The sequence below is a fragment of the Prosopis cineraria genome, unplaced genomic scaffold, assembly GCF_029017545.1.
Source record: "Prosopis cineraria cultivar Desert tree isolate PC_DT_omini unplaced genomic scaffold, ASM2901754v1 PC5, whole genome shotgun sequence".
Taxonomy (NCBI): domain Eukaryota; kingdom Viridiplantae; phylum Streptophyta; class Magnoliopsida; order Fabales; family Fabaceae; genus Prosopis; species Prosopis cineraria.
This window is the reverse complement of record NW_026555336.1, coordinates 36,578,124-36,600,724: the sequence shown is the minus strand read 5'-3', so window position 1 is coordinate 36,600,724 and position 22,601 is coordinate 36,578,124. Positions and strand designations below refer to the sequence as shown.

The 22,601-nt window shown below is 33.7% G+C and overlaps 3 protein-coding genes and 1 pseudogene across 5 annotated transcripts; 3 read left to right on the top strand and 1 right to left on the bottom strand.

Moving 5' to 3' along the window:
- The first annotated feature begins 2,625 nt into the window (after positions 1–2,625).
- Positions 2,626–5,432, top strand: LOC129311340 (probable mannitol dehydrogenase). The gene is made up of 5 exons (XM_054953578.1): positions 2,626–2,861; positions 3,141–3,254; positions 3,974–4,487; positions 4,583–4,736; positions 4,938–5,432. Exons 1-5 carry the CDS (start codon positions 2,764–2,766, stop codon positions 5,141–5,143), a joined length of 1,086 nt encoding a protein of 361 aa, XP_054809553.1. The 5' UTR covers positions 2,626–2,763; the 3' UTR covers positions 5,144–5,432.
- A 2,517-nt stretch (positions 5,433–7,949) lies between these two features.
- On the bottom strand, positions 7,950–9,797 carry LOC129311800 (probable mannitol dehydrogenase; annotated as a pseudogene).
- Positions 9,798–13,729: 3,932 nt separating this feature from the next.
- LOC129311485 (probable mannitol dehydrogenase) lies at positions 13,730–15,764 on the top strand. Of its 2 annotated transcripts, none has more exons than XM_054953814.1 (5): positions 13,730–13,873; positions 14,021–14,134; positions 14,267–14,780; positions 14,911–15,064; positions 15,166–15,764. In XM_054953814.1, exons 1-5 carry the CDS (start codon positions 13,797–13,799, stop codon positions 15,378–15,380), a joined length of 1,074 nt encoding a protein of 357 aa, XP_054809789.1. In that variant the 5' UTR covers positions 13,730–13,796; the 3' UTR covers positions 15,381–15,764. The 2 variants fall into 2 exon arrangements, with proteins under 2 accessions (XP_054809789.1, XP_054809790.1); XM_054953815.1 differs by having other exon boundaries at positions 13,747–13,873; positions 14,096–14,134.
- A 2,297-nt stretch (positions 15,765–18,061) lies between these two features.
- LOC129311484 (probable mannitol dehydrogenase) lies at positions 18,062–20,276 on the top strand. 2 transcript variants are annotated; one of them, XM_054953813.1, is made up of 5 exons: positions 18,062–18,405; positions 18,593–18,706; positions 18,838–19,351; positions 19,480–19,633; positions 19,745–20,276. In XM_054953813.1, exons 1-5 carry the CDS (start codon positions 18,350–18,352, stop codon positions 19,957–19,959), a joined length of 1,053 nt encoding a protein of 350 aa, XP_054809788.1. In that variant the 5' UTR covers positions 18,062–18,349; the 3' UTR covers positions 19,960–20,276. The 2 variants fall into 2 exon arrangements, with proteins under 2 accessions (XP_054809788.1, XP_054809787.1); XM_054953812.1 differs by having other exon boundaries at positions 18,063–18,459.
- Positions 20,277–22,601: the final 2,325 nt, after the last annotated feature.

Here is a 22,601-nt window from a genome sequence, read left to right as displayed (position 1 = left end):
AGTCTTTATGGAATAGGAGGGTACGCTTTCAAACATTTGCATTGAAAATGATTGCTCTCGAATTTTAATCCACCCACTCCTGCCTCCCAAAAATCAATTAATATGAAAAAAATTTAATTGAAAATGATTTCTCTTGAATTTTAATCCACCCACTTGCCTGCCTCTCAAAAATCAATTAATATGAAAAAAATTTAATTAAAAATGATTTCTCTCGAATTTTAATCCACCCACTTGCCTACCTCCCAAAAATCAATTAATATGGAAAAAATTTAATTGAAAATGATTTCTCTCGAATTTTAATCCACCCACTTGCCTGCCTCCCAAAAATCAATTAACATGGGAAAAATTTAATTGAAAATAATTTCTCTCGAATTTTAATCCACCCACTTGCCTGCCTCCCAAAAATCAATTAATATGGGGAAAATTTTGCTAAAAACCCTTTGACAGCACTGAATAAAAAAGAAGACATCAAGAATACTAATATATCACTACAAGCAAGGCACTAATTTGAGATTAAATTTCATGACTAAATGTCAATATTGCCTCTCGTTGAAAGAAAAAAAGATGAATGTAGATCAAGAAAACTGACGACGCTTGTAGTGATACTGAAGATGACAAACACCTTTGTTGCCGGAGATGAATCTCTTCAAGACATGAACTAGGGCATTTAAAGATCAGCGAGACCTCTGTCGACTTTCAAGACTTAAACTAAATGATCAACTATCATATATATTTAATTACAAGTGATGATTATTTATCATAATCACAAATCTTAAAATACAAAAAATATGAATAGAGATTTGAATCTCTTTAGGACTCAAACTACGGCATTTGAAAGTGACATCTCTATCGTCGGAGTTCTTGCACGAGAATTATTTGATGGAAAAATATTGTAGGTAATGTGTGAAAAAATGATAGAGAAAACATACATGTCATGCAGGTATGTCTATGATATATCAGTATTATTTCATTTTTGGATAACTTATTTGTTGCCTTAATATGTGTAGTTAATTACCCTATAACAATTATTCATTTCCTTACTAAACTTGTTTGTTACGAGTTACGACATAAAAGAATTCCAATGAAAACATACCGGTATGTTTTTGAAAGAATTTCAAATAAAACATACCAGTATGTCTCTAATATACTAACATAATTTCATGTTTGGATGATTTGTTCGTTACCTTAATGTATGTGGTTAGTTACCTTATAATAGTTGTTTATTTTCTTATTGAACTTGTTCGTTATAAGTTACGACACGGAAGAATTTCAAGGAATATATTGGTAAATCTATAATATACCTGTATGTTTTTGAAAGAATTCCAAGTAAAACATAATGGTGTGCCTCTAATATGCCGGTATGGTTTCATATTTTGATAACTTGTTCGTTGCCTTAATGCGTGTGGTTAATTACCTTACAATAGTTGTTCATTTTCTTACTGAACTTGTTCGTTACGAGTTACAACACGAAAGAATTTTAAGAAAAATATATCGATATGTCTATAATATACCGATATTTCTCTAATACACCGGTATGTTTTTGAAAGAATTCCAAGTAAAACATACTAATAAAATATGGTTATACCGGTATGGTTTCATATTTGAATGACTTGTTCATTGTCTTAGTATGTGTGGTTAATTACCTTACAACAATTGTTAATTTCCTTACCACATTTGTTCGTTACAATATTGATTGCTTTTCAAGTATTCATTTAATATTTAATTAAAGGAAGAACAACGCCGACCAAAAGAAGTTACAACGTCAGAGGTAGCACCCAATGGTTGGTGACTCAGTCAAGGGATATTCTTAGATAGGAATTCCAATGATGGAGGTGTCGCTAATCTTTAGACTTGAGAGTTTAGGAAGCTTAAGTGTGTCATTCGTGCTTATCAAATATGCAGACGATGATGAGTGAGACGAGAATTTCCTTGAGTACTCGTTTAAAGAAAATTCTATTAATTCAGGTCTGAAATGGAGGTGTTAATTCAAATCTAAAATAGAGGTGTTGCTGATTTTTGACATATTTACAACACATATGCATTGTGGTTGAGCTAACAAAACTTTTTTTTTTCGTTCTTTACAATGAGGGCTAATATTATCATTTGACTATAAAATTTAATCTCAAGTCAATGCCTCTATCATGCAGTGATATATCAATATTTTTAGAGTCTTCTTTTTTATTAAATGTAGTCAGAGGGTTTTTAGCGAAATTTTCTTATTAATATATGCAAAAATTGAGAATTTACTTGTGTTCTCACAATTTCATTTTAAATATATATATACTCATCTAGTCCTATTTATATAAAAGAGAAAAAAAATTAATTTTATTTATAGAATACTTATTAATTTTTAATGTTTCTCTTTATATTTTTACTTTTATTAAATATTTTAAATAAAAATATTAATAATAAAATTTAAAAATATTTATTAAAAATTAAAAATACGAATTTTTATTATTTTTTTTAGATTTTGATAAAATATATCAAAAGTGATTTATAAATAAAGATGGAGAGAGTAATTCTGTTTTTTAGGCAATGTGACGGTAAATTAGAGCACGCACTGGCGCGTGATTTCTACTACTTTCGGGTGCCGGAATCATCTAGAAGGCGAAAACGCTGTAAAAGGAGGGTGCGCATGCGCCCACGTCCTCTCTGCGTCGTCGCGGTTCCATTGCGAAACGTACTGGACTCTCTTTATCATTTGTACTCAGTCTCTGCATTCTTGCTTTCCGTTTCTTTGCGAGTCATTTCAATCAGATTCAAATGGCTTCACAACCAGAGATGGAGCATCCCAGGAAGGCTTTCGGATGGGCTGCTAGGGATACTTCTGGGGTTCTCTCTCCCTTCAAGTTTTCTCGAAGGTTCCTAGCTTCCTTCATTCATACCTTGCTTTCCTGTATTTGCCTTCTCGTGATTCGATACCGCGTTCGGCTTGACTCTTTTAGTTTCTGTAGAATATGAGTTCTCTCTCAAGGATTCTTCGGATGTTTCATCTTCCCCCTCCTTTTGGATGCTAAAAGATCAAGATGAGCTAGATCCTTTAATGATTAGGGATCTTTCGTTGTTGTCGTGGATGTTAAATGTAAAATGTAGCTCGCTGCTCATCCGAATTTAAAACCGGTGCTGAACTGTTTTTGCAGGGAAACGGGAGAGAAAGATGTGACGTTCAAAGTGTTATACTGCGGGATTTGCCACTCAGACCTCCACATGATTAAGAATGAGTGGGGAAATTCCATCTATCCTCTTGTACCCGGGTATATTTTGGCCTAAATCGGCATTATTTTAATTGTGTGGCTGCTTATGATTGTGATCCTGGATAGACGATAGTTATCATACGCTTTCCGTGCATGTTTGATTAGTTTAATGGCTAAAGAAATGACGGACTATATTTAAATGTCATTACTGTGATATTGTCTCGTTGCCAATAAAATAATAATAATTTGGAAGCCGATTTGACCGGAAAAGTCAGGAAGGAACTCCCTGTGTCTTCCACTCCCTTTATTGAAAACGAAGGAACCAGCGTACATAATACACAAGGCTCACTGTGTACGCTCTTGCTAGAATCTTCCATCCACGAACATGACTGACACTGTGAGTCTGTGGTAGAGTCAGTCTTGATAATATTTCGTTTTGGGGTTAAATTTTTCTATCACTGTTTCGATGCTAACAGAGAATCAGAACACCTCTGTTTCTCAAAACATTCTTATTTCTCACTGGAAAATGGTATCTCAACGATGATCTGAATACCTTATTATTTCCTATAGTTTAGTCAAAGTTGTGCTTTATCTGTCAATATAAACTTGTTAGGGATGGGTTATTGGGACATAAGGTTAATGATCAATCAACATATTATGTAAAACTAGATCGGCAAACACGGTTGTTTTACTCTTCACCGCTGTTTCGTGCGATCTCCATGCGAAGTGTACTGATTGATACTAAATACATATGATTCTTACTGGTATGTCAAATTCAGGCATGAAATTGTTGGTGAAGTAACAGAGGTGGGAAGCAAGGTTGAAAATTTCAAGGTTGGAGACAGGGTAGGTGTGGGATGCATGGTTGGTTCATGTCTCTCATGCCCAAACTGTGTTGACAATCTTGAAAATTACTGCCCAAAAATAATTCTCACATATGGTGCCAAGCATGTGGACGGTACCATCACATATGGAGGCTACTCTGACTTGATGGTGGCAGATGAGCACTTTGTAGTCCGCATTCCAGACAGCCTTCCTCTTGATGCTGCTGCTCCTCTCCTTTGTGCTGGGATCACTGTGTATAGTCCTTTGAGATATTTTGGACTAGACAGGCCTGGTTTACATGTTGGTGTGGTTGGTCTCGGTGGTTTAGGCCACATGGCTGTGAAGTTTGCCAAAACCTTTGGTGCTAAGGTGACAGTTATCAGTACATCACCAAATAAGAAGGAGGAAGCAATAAAAAACCTCGGAGCCGACTCCTTTGTGGTCAGCCGGGAGCAAGATCAGATGCAGGTACCTGTCAGAAATCTGTTTCTTTAGCTTGAATTTATTGTGCCTGCATCTGAGAACCATACGATCAGCTTCTAATGTTCTTCTAATTAATGTAGGCTGTAATGGGTACCTTTGATGGTATAATTGACACTGTGTCTGCTGTCCATCCTCTCATGCCTCTGATTGGCCTGTTGAAATCTCATGGGAAACTTGTTATGGTCGGTGCCCCAGAGAAGCCTCTGGAACTCCCAGTCTTTTCTTTACTTCTGGGTAAGCAAAGCACATAAAAAGTCCATCTTCTCTAGTTGTCACGGCTTATATTTAATAATAACCTCTTGCGTGCTTTATAACTGAACCTGAGAGGACCCTCACTTTATGGTGCACTAGATTGTTTTCGTGAGCATCACCGATTAGTCTTTTTATGATTGAAATAGAAAAATGATGCTAGCCAGCACTCCTCAATTTTTGCAGGGAGAAAGTTAGTTGCTGGGAGTTGCATTGGAGGGATGAAGGAGACGCAAGAAATGATTGATTTTGCTGCGAAGCACAATGTTAAGCCTGACATTGAGGTTGTTCCAATTGATTACGTGAACAAGGCAATGGAGCGTCTCGCGAAAGCAGATGTGAAGCATCGATTTGTCATCGACATTGGGAACACATTGAAACCAAGCTCTTAATTTCGCACTATATTCGGATTTCTGGTTATAAAGGCAGGGGAGTTTGAGTTGGCAATTTAGGGTCGGTTACTTTTGGGGTGAAACATTATTATATCACCCCGTTGGATTGTTTGGTTTAGCTAGGATGATTTAGAGTGATTCTGGATTTGGGGATAGCTGTGTTTCAGAGTTTGTCAGTATATTGGAAAACCAGACTTGCATGCTAGGCTGCTAGCCATGCAGATCTGGTTGTTGAAAATGTCAATGGGAGCATAACCGTAATAGATATATATCGGGTACTTTTTATTTTTTTTGGTGTAAACAGGATATTTTATGTTGTTAATCGTTGATATAATTAATCAAGTGGAATCTATATATATTACAACAAAAAAACTTGTAGGCTATTATTTATACCTTATAAATAGTATATTACTCGATTCAAGTTCTATGCAAAATATTAAAGCTACGTTCTATTTGAATGATAAGAACTTAAAGTTCATACTTAAAAAAACTTAAATTTCGAAGAGGGCGAAAAAAATTGAAAGAGACCGGGCTGTCTAGGTTCACTTAAAATAAAATAGTGAACGTTTTAAATACAAAATCTATAAAAAAAATTTAAGAAAATCGTAATTAATCGTATAATGGGAAAAGCAAGTATTCATTCTATAGTCTTTGGCTGGCCAAAAAATTCTATATTTTCTCGGCGGAAAAGGACCTTTCTTTGAATAGGAAAGAAAGGAAAAACTTTCTGGAGTCAGAAGAAGAAAATCCAAGAAATGAGATGCTAAACGACTCTAGTTTCTAGTCGCTTTATGCTCCAATCATTTTCTGTAAACCACTTGAAGGTTGCCGAACTCTAAAGAGAGGTCATTGAAAATGGCGGCTGTTGATGGGCTAATTTAGATTATACCATGTGCCTGTTTGGATACTTCTGGAATCAGTTATGAGGTTTAGAATTATGGCTATCCAGACACTGTCGATTTTTTCAGACTTTATTTGGCTTCTGGAAATTAGCTTTGTAGAAGCTAACCAAACATTCACAATTTTTTAAAACTTCATTTAATTACTAAAGGCTGTTTATTTTAGTTTATTTCATAAAAAATGCTTATTTTTTTAAAAAATTATTTTACAAGTTTTTATTATGTCTGTTTAAATTTTTGAAAACAATCAGAATCTAAAAAAAATAGATTTTTAATTATTTTAAGAAGTTACTTTGATTAACTTCTGAAAATAATCTAATACAGTAAATGAAAGAGAATATTTTAAAAATACAAAATATGCAAAGATATTATAACATGTTAAAATAATGTAATAATAAATTATTTTTGTAAAATAAAAATTAAAAAAATATCATAAAATTTAAAGATAACTAACTAATAATCACTTTTTATTGTTGTAATCAAACAGAATAATATCTATTTTTTAAGAAATTTTTAAACTATCTAAAAATTATTTATTGTTTAATCTTAAACAAACAGGCTCTAAAACTCCATTTTGTGAAAGTTAATTTTTATTCTATTTGGTAAATTGATTTCTCAAAATCAATTTTACAAAATTTTATTCAAATAACATCACATTTTGCTAATTAATTTTTTTCATGATCAATTTTCTCAATTGAAATCCAAACACATCCTATGAATTCAAACTCTTTTGAAGCAGTAAAAAAGGATCATTTAAAAAAATTGAGAAATGAAAATTATTGATTATTATTTGGGAACAAAGAATGAACAAATAATTAATGGGAAAGTAACCTAGTAAAAGGGATAGCTTCGATGCAGTCATTTGCACTTCTTGACCCAGGCGAGTCTTGTTGCCGATCGAGCAGTAGCACTCGGAGCCAAAGAGCCAAATACTGGGATACTAGGATTTGATTTTGTTAGAGTTTTCTTTCTTTAAATAGATGTTTTGCAATTCATGAAAACGCCGATACAAATATGTATAAATTAGTGGCAGAAAAAATTGATTGGAATTTCTTTTATTCAAGATCCCACTGTCCTGCATTTTATACAAACTTTGAAAAACAGTCCTATTATTTGTAAATAGTGTATCCAGTTACAAATGTATATTTTACATTGATTTATGCTATTATTGTATATCGATAGCTTAAAGTTTTGAACTTACATTTTTATCATTCAAGTAGCTTAAGTCTTGAACAATCTAGCTTAAGTTTAGATTGGAACCAGATGCAAGCCTTGTGCAATGCACAGAGTATGATAACTAAGTTATATTGTTCTTGATTTATTAATCATTAATATCACGGCTTGCTCTGATTTTTTGTAATGACATATTGATTTTCTTTATTGTACTTTTTCATATTTTTTTTTTTAGAAAATGAAATGGACTCTATTAGAGACGATCCACAAAGTGGGCTAGCCCTTTTGGATGCGCGCTTTTTTTTTTTTGTTTTTTTAATATTTTTTCCTTTGAATGCATGTCTTGTTGCCCAAGCTGGGAATCTGACGGAGACATGGCAGTAATCCAATGATCACGATGGGCCATCAAATGGATCGGCCTAACAACAAAGTGCCAGCATCTTCGTCGGCCGAAATGTCCTTGAGATTCAACTTAGCCCTTTTTACTAATAAATGTTAGTTCGATTGTTAAGAATGTGATCATAACTCAAAACTTATAGAATTAAAAATTTTATTGTCAATATAAAAATTTTGTTGATGAGTTATTTATAAGTATTTTATAATATTTTTTGAGTATACTCTAACCTTAAGGAGCTGATCTAATTTAAAAACTTTTTCGTGACATTAAAAACTTGGCCATTATTTTTTTTTTTAAAAAAAAAGGGGCTCGGAAGTAAGTGAACTGGAGGTTAATACAAATAATTGACATCTGATGGGAACTGATTGGCGGTGTTGTTAGGAAAGGGAGTGATGCAAGAGGTGGTTGTTTGGTGCAAATGAATATATAATGCGAAAGCTCGTTTGGCAATTTTTGCATATCCCACGTACGTGCATGTACAGAGGATGGCTTTGTTTATTGGAACACAAGAGAAAAAAACAAAAGTCCACTATGAGAAATCAAATACGCGACAATACAAAATTTTAGCAGAACATCAATCTGTAATCGGAGAGTTAATGGTGTTTCCAACGTCGATGACGAATCGGTACTTAACATCATTGTTTGCGAGTCGCTGTAAGGCGGTGTTGACATATTCCATTGGAATCACCTCCACGTCGGCACTAATATTGTGCTTTGCTGCTAAATCCACCATCTCTTGCACCTCTTTCATCCCTCCTCCTGCACTCCCACTTATTGTCTTCCCCCCTGTCACCAACCACATCATTCAATGAATCAAAGTCCTTCCTAAAGCTTCCAAGTAACTACATACAGAAGCAGCATCACTGATCCACTTAATTACTGCATCTAAATCAAAACTATCTTACTTACCCATAAGTAAAGGCATGGCCGAGAACTCAAGTGGCGTGGACGGTGCGCCCACCAGAATAAGCTTCCCATGTGTCTTCAGCAAACCAATTAATGGCAAGATCGAGTGAGGCCCTGAAACCGTGTCGATTATTCCGTCCATTGTGCCCGTAGCATCCTAAACAGCAGCCCCACAAAGATTATTACACAGAGATCAAGTAATGGAAACGGCTAGTTTATTTGATATTTAATTAGTTAGTCGCCTGCAATTGTTGTTGCTCCTTGCTGATCAAGAAGGCATCAGCGCCGAGACGTTCCAATGCTTCCTTCTTCTTGTTAGGAGAAGTGCTTATCACTGTAACTTTCATGTCAAAAGCTTGGCGAACTTCACTGCGACGTGGCCAAGTCCACCGAGCCCCACCACTCCCAAATGCAAACCAGGACGATCCAGTCCATGACTCTTCATGGGGCTGTATACTGTGATTCCGGCACAGAGCAAGGGGGCCGTGCCTTCTAGTGGCAAAGTTCTTGGAATTGCAATAGCGAAGTGTTGGTCCACCACAATCTTATCGGAGTAGCCACCTTGGGTTACCGATCCGTCATGGTCTCGTGCACTGTAGGTTAAGATTAATTTTGGACAATAGACTTCAAGACCCAGTGTGCACTCAGAGCACGAGCCACACGAACCCCAAAGGCCAGTCACGCCAGCTATGTCACCGACCTTAAATTTTGAGACACCACGACCCACTTCTATCACTTCGCCTACAATCTCGTGCCTGAACTTGAACCAGAGAGAGAGAATATATATTAGAAATTGAGATAGTTATAAAACCCAACGATAGTTGTGAAAATATGAGGCTGAGGCTGAGGGAAGGAAGTACCCAGGAACAACAGGATAAATGGTGATGCCGATGTCATCCTTGAGAAAGTGAAGGTCGCTATGGCAAATCCCACAATAGAGAATCTTGACGGTGATATCGTGTTCGCCATTTGTCCTGTTCGTTCAACAGCAGAAAAATTTATCAGTAGTGACGAGGCAGGGCTTTGACGGGGATAAAGATGATGATCAAATTATTCGAAGAACATATTATTTACCTTCTGGTAAAGTGGAAGGGTGAGAGAATTCCTGAAGCGTCTCTAGCTGCCCAGCCAAAGGCATCCACTTTATAAGATCCCTGTTGTTCTGCTGCCATAACGTTGGACATGGATGTGCTCTTCTGTGTTATCGGAGTGAATTAGAATATATAGTTTGAAAAAACGGATCAGCTATTCGTGTTGGATCGAATTGATGAGGGGACCCTATATATACATATGTGTTGACCTTTCCCGCAAGTTATAGATTTTTCTCCTCTCATACTTTTCAGCTTTCAAAAGAACAAAATAGGCAACTTGTTGAATGATCACTTCCTTTTTGGAGTTACAGATTTTTCTCCTCTCATACTTTTCAGTTTGCAGATTGCACAAGAATGAGTGAACGACATAACAAATTAACAAAGATTTGGAATTATCACTTTCCCGCAAGTTGTAAATTTTTCTCCTGTCATTCCCACCGTCAAAAAAATTTAAAAAAAATATTTTATTAAAATATTTATACTTTAATATTGGGAAATATATCTGCAGATTCTTTTCTTTCCATTAACTACTGTTTGAAAGTGTTAAGTGTTGACATCTATTAAAAAAAACGAAGGAATTAAGATTTAGTTTCTAAATAAGGTGTGAAATCCACTGGAATCTCTTTCCATTTATAAATGGCTTTTAATATTTTAACCTGATCCTTAAAAATCTTAAATTTCTTTAATTTTTTCTAAAAATTTTATAAATTTTTAACTTTATTCCTATTAAATAATCATACTTTAAAATAAAATACCAGTAACCATTGTAATATTTAATAAGAATTAAAAAATAAAAATAGATATTATAATATAAGCAAAATAAGAACTCTTCTTCTCCTTCTCTGGCTTATAAATAACAGCTTTATCAATTGGCTATAAAGTCAAAACTATAAACAGTAATCAGTTTTCGGGTAGAAAGGCGCGAAGAGGAAATTATTTGATGGTGCTTGGCGCTTTGACTGAATAATATTGAGGACCTCACTTTCAAACTGCAACTTATTGGGCCAACTTGAAAGTTGGGTTGAGTAGCAATCAAGCAACGAGTTTGTCATTATTTTCCAAAAACACTTTTGAAACATTGAAATTTCTGAACCCTCCTCGGGCTTCGGCTTGCTACCTTTATTCAAAAGAAACATTGAAATTTCAAGCCTTGACTGTATTCCCCGTCCATCCAGATATAATATCCCTATTTATATGTCATAAATAATGTATTTTTTGCATTGTGTGATGTGATGGAAAATCAAAAATGTATTTAGGTTCGGTCAAAAAACTAAGCGATGATATAATTTTTTTAAAAATGATTTAGAGTTAAAGTTGACAAAAAATAATGAAAATAAATTGACTCAAAATTAAATAAACGAATGTGGCCCTAATTGATTGAGCCCTGCCTGCTTCGCGGTCGAGGAGCAGGTGAAACTAAAAGTAGCGACTCAGGGGATCAGGCTGCGACTTTAATTTTGTGACAGCCAAATTATATTAGGAGAATGAGCGCGCGAAGAACAAAAAGATTAACTATTATAAAGGATCATGAATTTAAAATTATAAAGAGCGAATAAGACTTTTAAAATATATATATATAAATGCACAAGAACGTACTAGTAAATAGTAATTATATAATTGATAAAAACTAATTAGTCGCGAATGTTGAAAAATCTGTTGCACATAAGTTATAAATAATCGTGAATGCTTTGTAAATCCTAAAACTTTAATTGTAAACGTTAGAAGCACAGCTATAAATAGCGGATGATTAATTACAAATCACATGTAAATTTTAAAAGTTTAGTTATGAAAATCAAAATTCTTCAAGTGTTTAGATTGAATTCATAATTTTCAATTTATATTTCACTTCTAATATTATATTATTTGCCAAACTTTCACAGTTAATTATAACTGACTAGGATATGACTTAATTACTAATGGCTCTCAAAAAAATGCTAAAATTTTAGTTCAATTTAGGAAGATTGAAATGAAAATAATTTTAATAATCAAAAAATTAAAATACCTTTCACTTATTAATTTTATCCGACATGTAGAATTATTAATTGTTAATTTTTTTATTTTACTTAGTAACAACATCAGTTATTAATTTATTAACTTTATTTATTAATTCACTAATATCAGTTGTAAATTATAAAACCTGTCAATAATTTACAAGTAAAGTTAGCAATTTAACAACTAATGTTGCTACTTGAAATTTAACAATTGATGTCAAGTCTTGTCTCATATTAATAAATTAACAAGTGAAGTAAGAATATTAACAATTAATAATTCTACATCTTAAATAAAATTAACAAGTGAAGAGTACTTTGATATTTTTATTATTAAAATTATTTTTACTTTAATCCTTCTAGACTAAACTGAAGTTTTAAATTATTTTAAGATTCACTAATAATTAAGTCACATTCTTAATCTTCAGTTGAAAATTTTCCAATTCATAACTCATTTACAACTGATATTAATTCCACAATTTGCAATTGGATTATGTGTCAATTCTACGTTGGCATTTTCATCAATTTACTTTTTAACGTTGGTCCGTCTATGCAATTTCAAAATTTTATTGTCCTTTAAAATGATTAATTTCCTTTCATGGTACTTATGTGTCATTCTCCCAATTTTAGTTTCATATTTCAAAGTTCAAACAAAAAAGACATTAAACATTTTTCTATTGTTTCAATAATTGATGGCGCCACCATCCTTACCATATGCTATGACTATCAAAAAGAAGGTGGATTCCGGATAATAAATATAACTAAAAATTAACTTGTGGGTTCTTATAATTTTTTCTTAATTTAAATTTAAGTTTTTATAATTTATTTTATTTTAATTAAACCCTTATAATTTGATCGATTAAATATATTAATTTCTGAAAGTTAAATTTCTTCAATGTTTTCCTTTAAAAAATAAAATTAAGAACTTATATTTTTCTTAAAATATTATATAATTTTATGATTTAGTTATACAATTTTAATAAACCATACAATTAAGTTATATCTTCTAAATTATTTTAATACATATAGAATTTTTACATAAAAAATTAATAAAAATATAAAAATTGTATTATACTAAATTAAATTAAATTTTACTTTTCCTTTTTTGGTCAAAATATAGATCAATTTTTTCATAAAAAGAGTTTTTATTTCAAAAAATTTAATTATTTATTAATAATGTTAATATTTAGATATCAGCATATTTAATAAATGAGATCATAAGGACTTGATTAAAACAAAATAAATTACAATAACCAAATTCAAAATAAAAAACCTACAGTTTAATTCTCCCTAAATATAATAAGGAATTGTAGCTCAGAGCAAAGAAGCAAACAAATATGAAGAATTTAACTCCTTGAAAGGCTTCTGCACTATGAATTTTGTAAAATTAATATTATACATAACAGCCATCTTTTTCTTCCGCCGCAGCCGCTGCTGTTGCTACTACTATGACTGTTGCTACTCCTCCTCTTCCTCCTATTGCTACTCCTGTTCTTGCTGTATATTTTTTGCATTTTTACCCCCATTCAATATTAATGCATAAAAATAGGAAACTTTTTTAAAAGATGTATTTAAAATGGACAAAATAAGGAACATCTTTATTTTTTAGACAGAATTAAAGTATTAATTTTTTTTCTTAATTCCTATAAATATGAGCAAAAATCACTGCCTGTGAATAAGAGAATTTTTTATGGATTGTTGTACCTTTCAATATAAATAACATGCCTTATTTATAAATATGATCTTATATTAATGATTGCATAAATGATAATGATAAATAAAGAGATAATTAGCACGTTGGGCATAGGGAGAATTAGATGAAAAGGTTATATTCATAATACAGCCCTTTTTTTCGGTCAGCCCTTTTTTGTGGTGGGTGTCGTCATGCATTGCGATTTACGGATTTAATGACGAGCTCGGTGATTGTCAAATTAAACTGCTAAATTGAATATTCTCTTGTTTCTTATCTAATGAAACGTGGTTAGTCTCGTGACTGCACTGCGACTTTGCGATGCATTCAACCTTTACATTCTTGTTTCGAATTCAATGACGTAATTGAATTGAATATTCTTCTCAAGTTCCCTTTATTACTCCTATAAATACAAAACACGCAATTACACACACACATCCTCCACTCAATTCCTGACTCTGCTCATTGTTTACATCAACGACAACCCAATCCCAATCTCAGCACAAGAAATGGACAAAACACCTGCCTTTGGGTTAGCCGCTACAGATTCCTCCGGCATCGTTTCCCCTTTTCACTTCTCCAGAAGGTTTCTTCTTCTTCTTAACACACACACGCACACAAATAGTTTGCCTCATCTATGTATACATGCTTTTAATTACTGCAAGTCAACGTTTAGCTAGTTTATGCATGCCCAAGCCTCACAGCTATCATTATTTCTCTAATTTATACACAGGGCAAATGGTGATCACGATATAACCTTAAAAATCCTGTATTGTGGGATTTGCCACGGTGATGTTCATTTTCTCAGGAACGAATTGGGACACAGCACCTACCCCATGGTCGCCGGGTAACTTTCCCTTTAACAAATCTCTATCCTTCAAATAATAAACCATTTCAAAAGTTGAGTTAGTCCGCATGTAATTACTTCTATTCATGCTAACTACTACTATTTCTTCTTTTATGAATGGGACGACTTTAGGCACGAGATTGTCGGAGAAGTGATCAAGGTGGGTCACGGTGTCACCAAATTCAAAGCTGGTGATATTGCTGGCGTGGGGCCGATTTGTGGTTCATGTCGATCTTGCTCTAACTGCAATCAAGGCTGGGAAAGTTACTGCCCCAAAAAGATTTTCACCTATAATGCATATGACCACGATGGATCTTTAACTCAAGGTGGATACTCTGATAAAACTGTGGTCGATGAGCATTTCGCCATCAAAATTCCAAAAGGCTTGCCGCTCGACGGTGCAGCCCCGTTGTTGTGCGCTGGAATCACAGTATACAGCCCCATGAAGTTCCATGGACTGTGTCAGCCAGGTCAGCATCTGGGTGTGGTGGGCTTAGGCGGACTCGGCCACGTGGCTGTCAAGTTTGCCAAGGCTTTGAAGATGAAGGTGACAGTGATAAGTACTTCTCCTGGAAAGAAGAAGGAAGCCTTGGAAAGCCTTGGAGCCGACGCTTTCTTGCTAAGTAACGACCCACAACAATTGCAGGTAATCACAGTCCGTAACTTCATATGTAATTATAAATAGTTACGTTGGTCACCTTTTTTCATAGCTTGTGAATGAATCACAGTCATCAACTGATTGGTTGTTGAATATATATATATATATATATATATAGGCGGGGAAGGATACGTTGGACGGGATTATTGATACGGTTGCAGGGCCTCACTCTCTTTACCCATTAGTTGACTTGTTGAAGACAGGAGGAAAGTTAATTACAGTTGGTGCATCAATTACTCCTCCAGAATTACCCACTATGCCTTTGATGATGGGTAAGTTTATACTTCGTACAGCTTAGTTAATTCCTTTTAAATATTTGTAGGCTTCGATGAAGGTGATAGAATATGTATGTATGTATGTGCTGTGCATACAGGGAGAAAGATGATTGCTGGAAGTGCTGCTGGAGGAATGGGAGAGACACAAGAGATGATTGATTTGGCAGCGAAGCACAATATAACAGCAGACATTGAAGTGATTCCGATGGATTACGTGAACACTGCTTTAGAGCGAGTCGCCAAGAACGATGTCAAGTATCGTTTTGTGATTGACGTGGCCAACACCCTCCATAAGGTCTCTCTTCTTGACTAGAAATTGACAACGAAAGTGTCATCTCCAACCGACTGGCCCTCCCTCCTGTGGGCGGGGCCCATTTCATGTGAGGGCAAGAGAAAGCGAGGAGGGAACGACGTGGAGAGATCCAATCCAGAGCACTTCATACGAAGAAAAATTGATTCCAACAATAGAGAGACAAATATTATATCTATTATTTCTTTTTTTTTTATAATTATACTGATTAATTAATTCTAGGGTTAGGGAGGCTCAGATGTTTCAACTTTTGCTTATTGTGTGTTGAGTGTCATTGCATGGCCGTTGTATTTCATTTTAAACTTCATTGTTACGTTGTATTTTTATCCATGATCATTATCGTATTTGTGATGCTATAAATAACTAGAAAAGAATGGCATAAAGGAACTCTATGTATTGTATCCATATGTTATGTTTTGTCTATAAAGAAATTAATGTAAGATTGATGGAGCACTAGCTATAAAACATTCTTACTAATAACATATCTAAATTAAAAAAGAAAGATGAAGAATATTATAAAATAACGGAGTACACATCCATGGATAATATGGTGGCAGAATATCACATTAGATGAATAAGTATATCTTTTTATATTTATTAAGCGTTAGTGGATGAAGTTTTGAAGGAAAAGAAAACCCCTCCAAATTATATAATTAACAATTTGATCTTTTAAAATATTATAATTTCACTGAAATTCTTAAAGATGTCTGAGTTAATAAATTTTAAAATAAAAAAAATTATTTTATTCTTATCAAAAATAAAAAACCCCAAGCACAATTTTTTCTTAAAGGTTAACAATTTTTGTTCTATGAATCATAAGAATTGGACAAAAAATTACAACTTATCAAGTATAATTTTTTTGTCTCAAAATAATAAGCTCCAATCATAATTTACTTAAGGAATAACAAATTTTATTATGTGAATCACAAGAGTTAAATAAAAAATTACAACTTGTTCAGTGTAATTTTGGTTATTAAAAAATAAGTTCTCAAAATAACAAGTTTTAATCACAATTTTATTTAAAGAATAATAAATTTCATTCAAAAAATTATAAGAATTGAATAAAAAATTATAACTTGTCAGTAAGAGTAAAATAATCTTTTCAATTTAAAATTTATCGACACAAAATCTCTGAGAATTTCAGTAAAATTATAATATTTTGAGGGATCATATTATCATTTACATAATTTAAATAGATTTTATCATCATTTTAAAAAAAATTATAGGAAAATAACTAATTAGCTATTGAATTATTATATATCTCAACTGGCTTCTAAATTGAATCATCTAAATGAATATTAGTTTGTCCAACCGATTTCTGAAAAAAGATATCTAAACATGAATTATGTTACAGCCATATAATTTTTTCTAACATTAGTTTGCTTACCTCGATTAATTCCTAGCCTCAGTTGTCGTCTTCTTAATCCAAACATGCCCTTGTAGCATCAAGTTATGCCAAGTTCCTTTGATGTTCTGACAAGACCCGATCGAGACCCAATTGAAAATTGGGCCGTAGTTAAATTAGTCAAAGCACAAAATGAAATGTAGTTAAATTGTGATCAGACTAATTATAAAAAAAATATTTTTATTAAATTGGTCAAAAAAAATTGTTTAATAATTCACTAGTTTACTCAGGTAAGTTCACCAGGAATTTCCATACTGACGTAACATGCATCTCTATCGCAGAGCTGGAGCATACGCTGTCAATCTTTTGCATGTTTCTCCCTATTATTGGTTCCAACGATCACCATGATTCCGCTTTGTCTGTTGGGCTTTCGGATCTGAATACTCAAGGGTGGAGGGAGGGGAATCAGCAGAGGCCATATCCCCTAAAGTTTTTATTTATTTTTTTAATTATTATACAGAGGTTACATATTTCTAGTGCTCTCAAAATTTATGAAAATTTCGTAGCACATATATTTTTAATCCTGGCTCTTTTCCCAGCCCTGCGTATACTTTTCTTGGTCTACATCATCAAGGCCATGTGGCCATGGCCCATGGATTGTTCGTTTGACTGACTTTTCTATCGGCCTTTTGCATCCGCATACCATTACCAAGGTATTTTATAATTTGTGATCGTAAAACTTTTTACCTGAACGTACATTTTTTAAGGATAAATTAAGTCATTAATCAAAAAAATATTATATTTAAAAAATATGGATCAAATTTTAAAAAATTTAAAAATATGGCTTGTTCATATTAATATATAATAAATTTATTAAAAAATTTAAATATTTATAAAGTGTTTATTATTAATATACAATGATATATCATTAATAAATATAATAAATTAATTATGATGTAAAACATAATAAATATTGTGTTGTTTATTTCATTTAGTCTCATAACATTAGTTATTTCTATAAAAGCTTTATTTTTTTTTATCGTAAATTAAAAATATTAAAATTTGGTCCCCCAAGTCCCCAACTGTAGTTCTACGCTTTTTTTGCAGCCATTCCCATCTCTTCTGAGTCTCCGCCCATCCGTGGACCTAATTTTTTAATGCTAAATTAAAAATAAAAAATCTTAGGTGAATCTGGCCCGCAAACACTGTTGTTCGATACATGATGTTTGTGGATCGGCTTTAAATTATATCTTTTTCGGCCAACTACCGACTTTATAACGTTGAAAGATGGATTTGGTTTTTTGGCCAAAAACATGGTTTAGTTTCGGAATGCTTCTCATTTTCAACAAAGCATTCAATCCTAGACAAACAAGTGAAGCATCCAACCCGTTCTTCCTCTTGGCGTCTGCGACCCGGTCTACTCGGAGAGGAGTTCGTCTTCACTCCTCACTCAGAAGGAGTTCGTCGTCAATTCAAGCTGCGAAATTGAATATTCTTCTCAAGTTCTCAACTTCTCTTTATCCCTCCTATAAATACAAAGACGCAATCACACACTTACACACATCCTCCACTCAATTCCTGTCTCTGCTCATCATATACATCTCTCTATATACCTGTTCGAAACAATATGGCCAACCCAATCTCAATCCCAGCACAAGAAGTGCACAAAACACCTGCCTTTGGGTTAGCAGCTACAGATTCCTCCGGCATCGTTTCCCCTTTTCACTTCTCCAGAAGGTTTCTTCTTCTTCTTACACACACCCGCGCACATATAGTTTGCCTCATCTATGCTTCTAATTACTGCAAGTCTTCGTGATTAGTTTATGCATGCCCAAGCCTCACAGCTATTGTTTTTCTAATTTATATACAGGGCGAACGGTGATCATGATATCACCTTAAAAATCCTGTATTGTGGGATTTGCCACGGTGATGTTCATTTTCTCCGCAACGAAATGGGACACACCACCTATCCCATGGTCGCCGGGTAACTTTCTCTTTTTAAAAATTCTATCCTTCAAATAACAAACCATTTCAATTTTCAATATAATGATGAGTAGTGCATATATAACTTCTTGCTTAACAGTATTTCTTCTTTTATGAATGACATGACTTTAGGCACGAGATCGTCGGAGAAGTCATCAAGGTGGGCCGTAGCGTCACCAAATTCAAAATTGGTGATATTGTTGGCGTGGGGCCGATTTGTGGTTCATGCCGCTCTTGCTCTAACTGCAGTCAAGGCTGGGAAAGTTATTGCCCCGAAAAGATTTTCACCTACAGTGGTTATGATTACGATGGATCCAGAACTCAAGGTGGATACTCTGATAAAACTGTGGTTGATGAGCATTTCGCCATCAAAATTCCGCAAGGCATGCCACTCGACAGTGCAGCACCGTTGTTGTGCGCTGGAATCACTGTATACAGCCCCATGAAGTTCCACGGACTCTGTCAGCCCGGTCAGCATTTGGGAGTGGTGGGCTTGGGAGGACTTGGCCACGTGGCTGTCAAGTTTGCCAAGGCTCTGGAGATGAAGGTGACAGTGATAAGTACTTCTCCTGGAAAGAAGAAGGAAGCCTTGGAGAGGCTTGGAGCTGACGTCTTCTTGCTCAGCAACGACCCACAACAATTGCAGGTAATCATAGTTCGTAACTTAATATGTAGTTATAATTTCTAAGCTACGTTGGTCACCTTTTAATATATAGTTTGTAAATGTGAATCACACTCACAGTCATCAAATGATTGGTTGCTGAATATATATAGGAGGGGAAGGATACGTTGGACGGAATTATTGATACAGTTGCAGGGCCTCACTCTCTTGAGCCATTAGCTGACTTGTTGAAGACAGGAGGAAAACTGATTATAGTTGGTGCATTATTCCCTCCTCCTGAGCTACCTATTAGGCCTATGATGATGGGTAAGGATATATTTCATACAGCTTAGTTAATTCAATTCCTTTTAAATTTGTGAAGACTTTGAAGAAGATTGAAAATATAGATGACTGATGAAAAAGGTTTTGTATATACAGGGAGGAGGATGATTGCAGGAAGTGCTGCGGGAGGAATGGGAGAGACGCAGGAGATGATTGATTTGGCAGCAAAGCATAATATCACGGCAGATATTGAAGTAATTCCAATGGATTACGTGAACACTGCTTTAGACCGAGTCGCCAAAAACGATGTCAAGTATCGTTTTGTGATTGATGTGGCCAACACCATCCATAAGGTCTCTCCAGATAGTTAGAATTAATCTGACATACATATAAAGTCGTCTCTCTGATCACCAGTCCAAGTCTTTCGGATGGAGGAAAAAAAAAAATCGATTGGGTGATGAATTTCATTGTATTTGTCAAGTGATAAAGACCACCATCATATCTATCCTTATTACTCATGGAAGATGTGATTTTTTTTTTTTGGTCGAACTGATCCAAGATACAATAAATAATAAACCATGTGTGAGAAAGACTAAAATTGTCAAATCCTTGATCGAGGAGGTTCTTTTATGCAATTTAAAGGATATTTTAGGGTGAATGTTGGGCGTGCCTTTATGAACCCAGTCCATACCGTCTTTATCAAAGTTTATTGTAGAACTTAAAAAGATACAAGAAGTAACTAATTAGGTATAGATAGCATAAACTTGTAGAAGAATTCATGCTTAAAACAGAGAACAAAAAGTACTCTTGGAAATTCCAAAATTTCCCACTGGAGGGAGTTAAAAAAAAAAAAAACAGAGAGAGAGAGAGAGAGAGAGAGAGAGAGCGAGAGGCAATAACAGAAAATCAAACTGTGTGGGCCTGAGACCTTAATGCTGGAGCGACATGGGTACACATGGATTTCACGATTGTAGTGGTGGGCTTTTGCTTTGCCCACATATCATCCCAGACGATTGCATGAGGAGGCATGTCAATTAGGGAGAAAGATTTCTGGATCGCCATAACCCCAAAAAAAAATTTCTCCGGATCAGAACTTCATAACTAAAACTAGTAAATGCAAGGTTCCTTGGCCTGATACATTTAAGAAATTTTTAAATGAAAATAAAAGTCCAAGCAATTCATTGAATTTTGTTCAACTGACTCCAGAAATTAAAAAGAAAAAAAAAAAACCCACCGCCATCCAAGAAATATCTTATGGTGAGTCTGATTTAATGAAAATTCAGATTTAAATTTAGATCAATTTTTTTTATTTACAACAATAATAACAAGCCTTATCTTATGAAATGGGGTCAACCATATGAATTATATGACATCATTGTGTTATATTATTTATTAAGTTTTTAAAAATATAGTTAATTAAAGGGTTTTTATCAACAACTTTTAAAAGTGTTTTCTTTGACTTTTCTCTATCTTTTTTAACAGGGCTCAAAGTTATATATTTCACTTTCTTTACAAATACATCCCATAGTCTTCTTTGTTCATGTTCAAACCACTTTAAATAATTTTCTACCATTTTTTCTTCAATAAATGCAATGTACACCTTTTCCCATATGCTCTCATTTTGAATTTTGTATTTATGTGTATATCCACACATTTATCTCAACATTTTCATCTCTATCACTCCAACTTTATGATCTTGTTCTCCTGTTAAAGCCCAACATTCACTATCATATAATATTACTAGTCTTATAGCGGTTCAATAGAACTTCTATTTAAGTTTATTAGGTACCTTACAATTGCAGATAACTTTTTTAGCTTTTCTCTAATTAAACCACACAGCCTGCATCCTATATCTAATATTTTCATTAATTTTTCAATTATGTTGAATAGTCGCTCCCAAATATCCAAACATTTTCACTTTAGGTATGATCTAATCACCCAATTTCAATTCTAAATTAATACTCACTAACCTTTTATCAAAATTATAATGTAGATATTTCATTTTATTCCTACTCAAACGAAAACCTTTTAATTTTAATGTCCTCATCCATAACTCAAGTTTATAAATAAGAATTATATCATCTACGAAAAACATGCATTTAGGGATTCCTCTTGAATATGCTTAGTCAAAACATCTAAGACTAGATCAAATAAATAAAGACTCAAAGATCATCCCTGATGCAATCCAATATTTACAGGAAAGTCTTTTGTTTTGCCACTAAACATTCTTATACTAGTTGTTACCTTCTCATACATGTCTTACATGTCTTATATAGCTCGAATATAGGCAACCCAAACACCCTTCTTTTCTAATGTCTTCTAAAGTATTTCTCTTGATGCATGATTATAAACTTTTTTCAAATCAATAAAAATCATATGTAAATCTTTACCTTTGCATCGATACTTTTTCATTAATTCTCTTAATAGATAAATCACTTCTATAGTCACCTTACTTGGCATGAAGTCAAACTAATTCTCAGAAATACCAACTTTCAATCTCAATCTATACTTAATCACTTGTTTCCATAATTTCATTGTATGACTCATAAGTTTAATCCCCCTAGAGTTAGCACAATTTTAAATATCTCCTTTATTTTTATAAATAGGAATTGAGCTGTTTCTCTTCCAATCGTCAAGTATTCTCTTAGATTGTAAGATCTCGTTAAACCACCGCACCCCTTCTTCATCCAAACATTTTCACATTTCAATAGAGATTTAATCAAGTCCATGGCTCTAGCATTTGACATTTTCTTAAGAGCTTCATTTACTTTCCAAGCTTGTATCATTTGATAAAATGATAAATTTTGTTCTCTTTTAGGAGTTACTAAATTTTCCAAGTTAATTGACGAACCCCCGCCATCATTGAAAAGTTTAGAAAAATTTATCTCCCATTTGTCTTTAATATCACCATCTGTGACTTATCCTTTATACATCATACTTGTTCCAAATCTCTTGATTTTCTTTCCTTACTCTTAGAAATCTTATAAATTTTTCATTCTCCATCCTTTGTCCC

What these genes read in the sequence shown, in the direction of transcription:
- LOC129311484 (XM_054953812.1), top strand. Translation starts at nt 18,350, where the DNA reads ATGGCCAACCCAATCTCAATCCCAGCACAAGAAGTGCACAAAACACCT. An exon ending in ACGACCCACAACAATTGCAG is followed by an intron (nt 19,352 to 19,479) that starts GTAATCATAGTT and finishes GAATATATATAG; the next exon opens with GAGGGGAAGGATACGTTGGA. An exon ending in TATTAGGCCTATGATGATGG is followed by an intron (nt 19,634 to 19,744) that starts GTAAGGATATAT and finishes TTGTATATACAG; the next exon opens with GGAGGAGGATGATTGCAGGA.
- LOC129311340 (XM_054953578.1), top strand. Translation starts at nt 2,764, where the DNA reads ATGGCTTCACAACCAGAGATGGAGCATCCCAGGAAGGCTTTCGGATGG. An exon ending in ATCTATCCTCTTGTACCCGG is followed by an intron (nt 3,255 to 3,973) that starts GTATATTTTGGC and finishes TGTCAAATTCAG; the next exon opens with GCATGAAATTGTTGGTGAAG. An exon ending in GGGAGCAAGATCAGATGCAG is followed by an intron (nt 4,488 to 4,582) that starts GTACCTGTCAGA and finishes TAATTAATGTAG; the next exon opens with GCTGTAATGGGTACCTTTGA.
- LOC129311485 (XM_054953814.1), top strand. Translation starts at nt 13,797, where the DNA reads ATGGACAAAACACCTGCCTTTGGGTTAGCCGCTACAGATTCCTCCGGC. An exon ending in CCTTTTCACTTCTCCAGAAG is followed by an intron (nt 13,874 to 14,020) that starts GTTTCTTCTTCT and finishes ATTTATACACAG; the next exon opens with GGCAAATGGTGATCACGATA. An exon ending in ACCTACCCCATGGTCGCCGG is followed by an intron (nt 14,135 to 14,266) that starts GTAACTTTCCCT and finishes GGACGACTTTAG; the next exon opens with GCACGAGATTGTCGGAGAAG.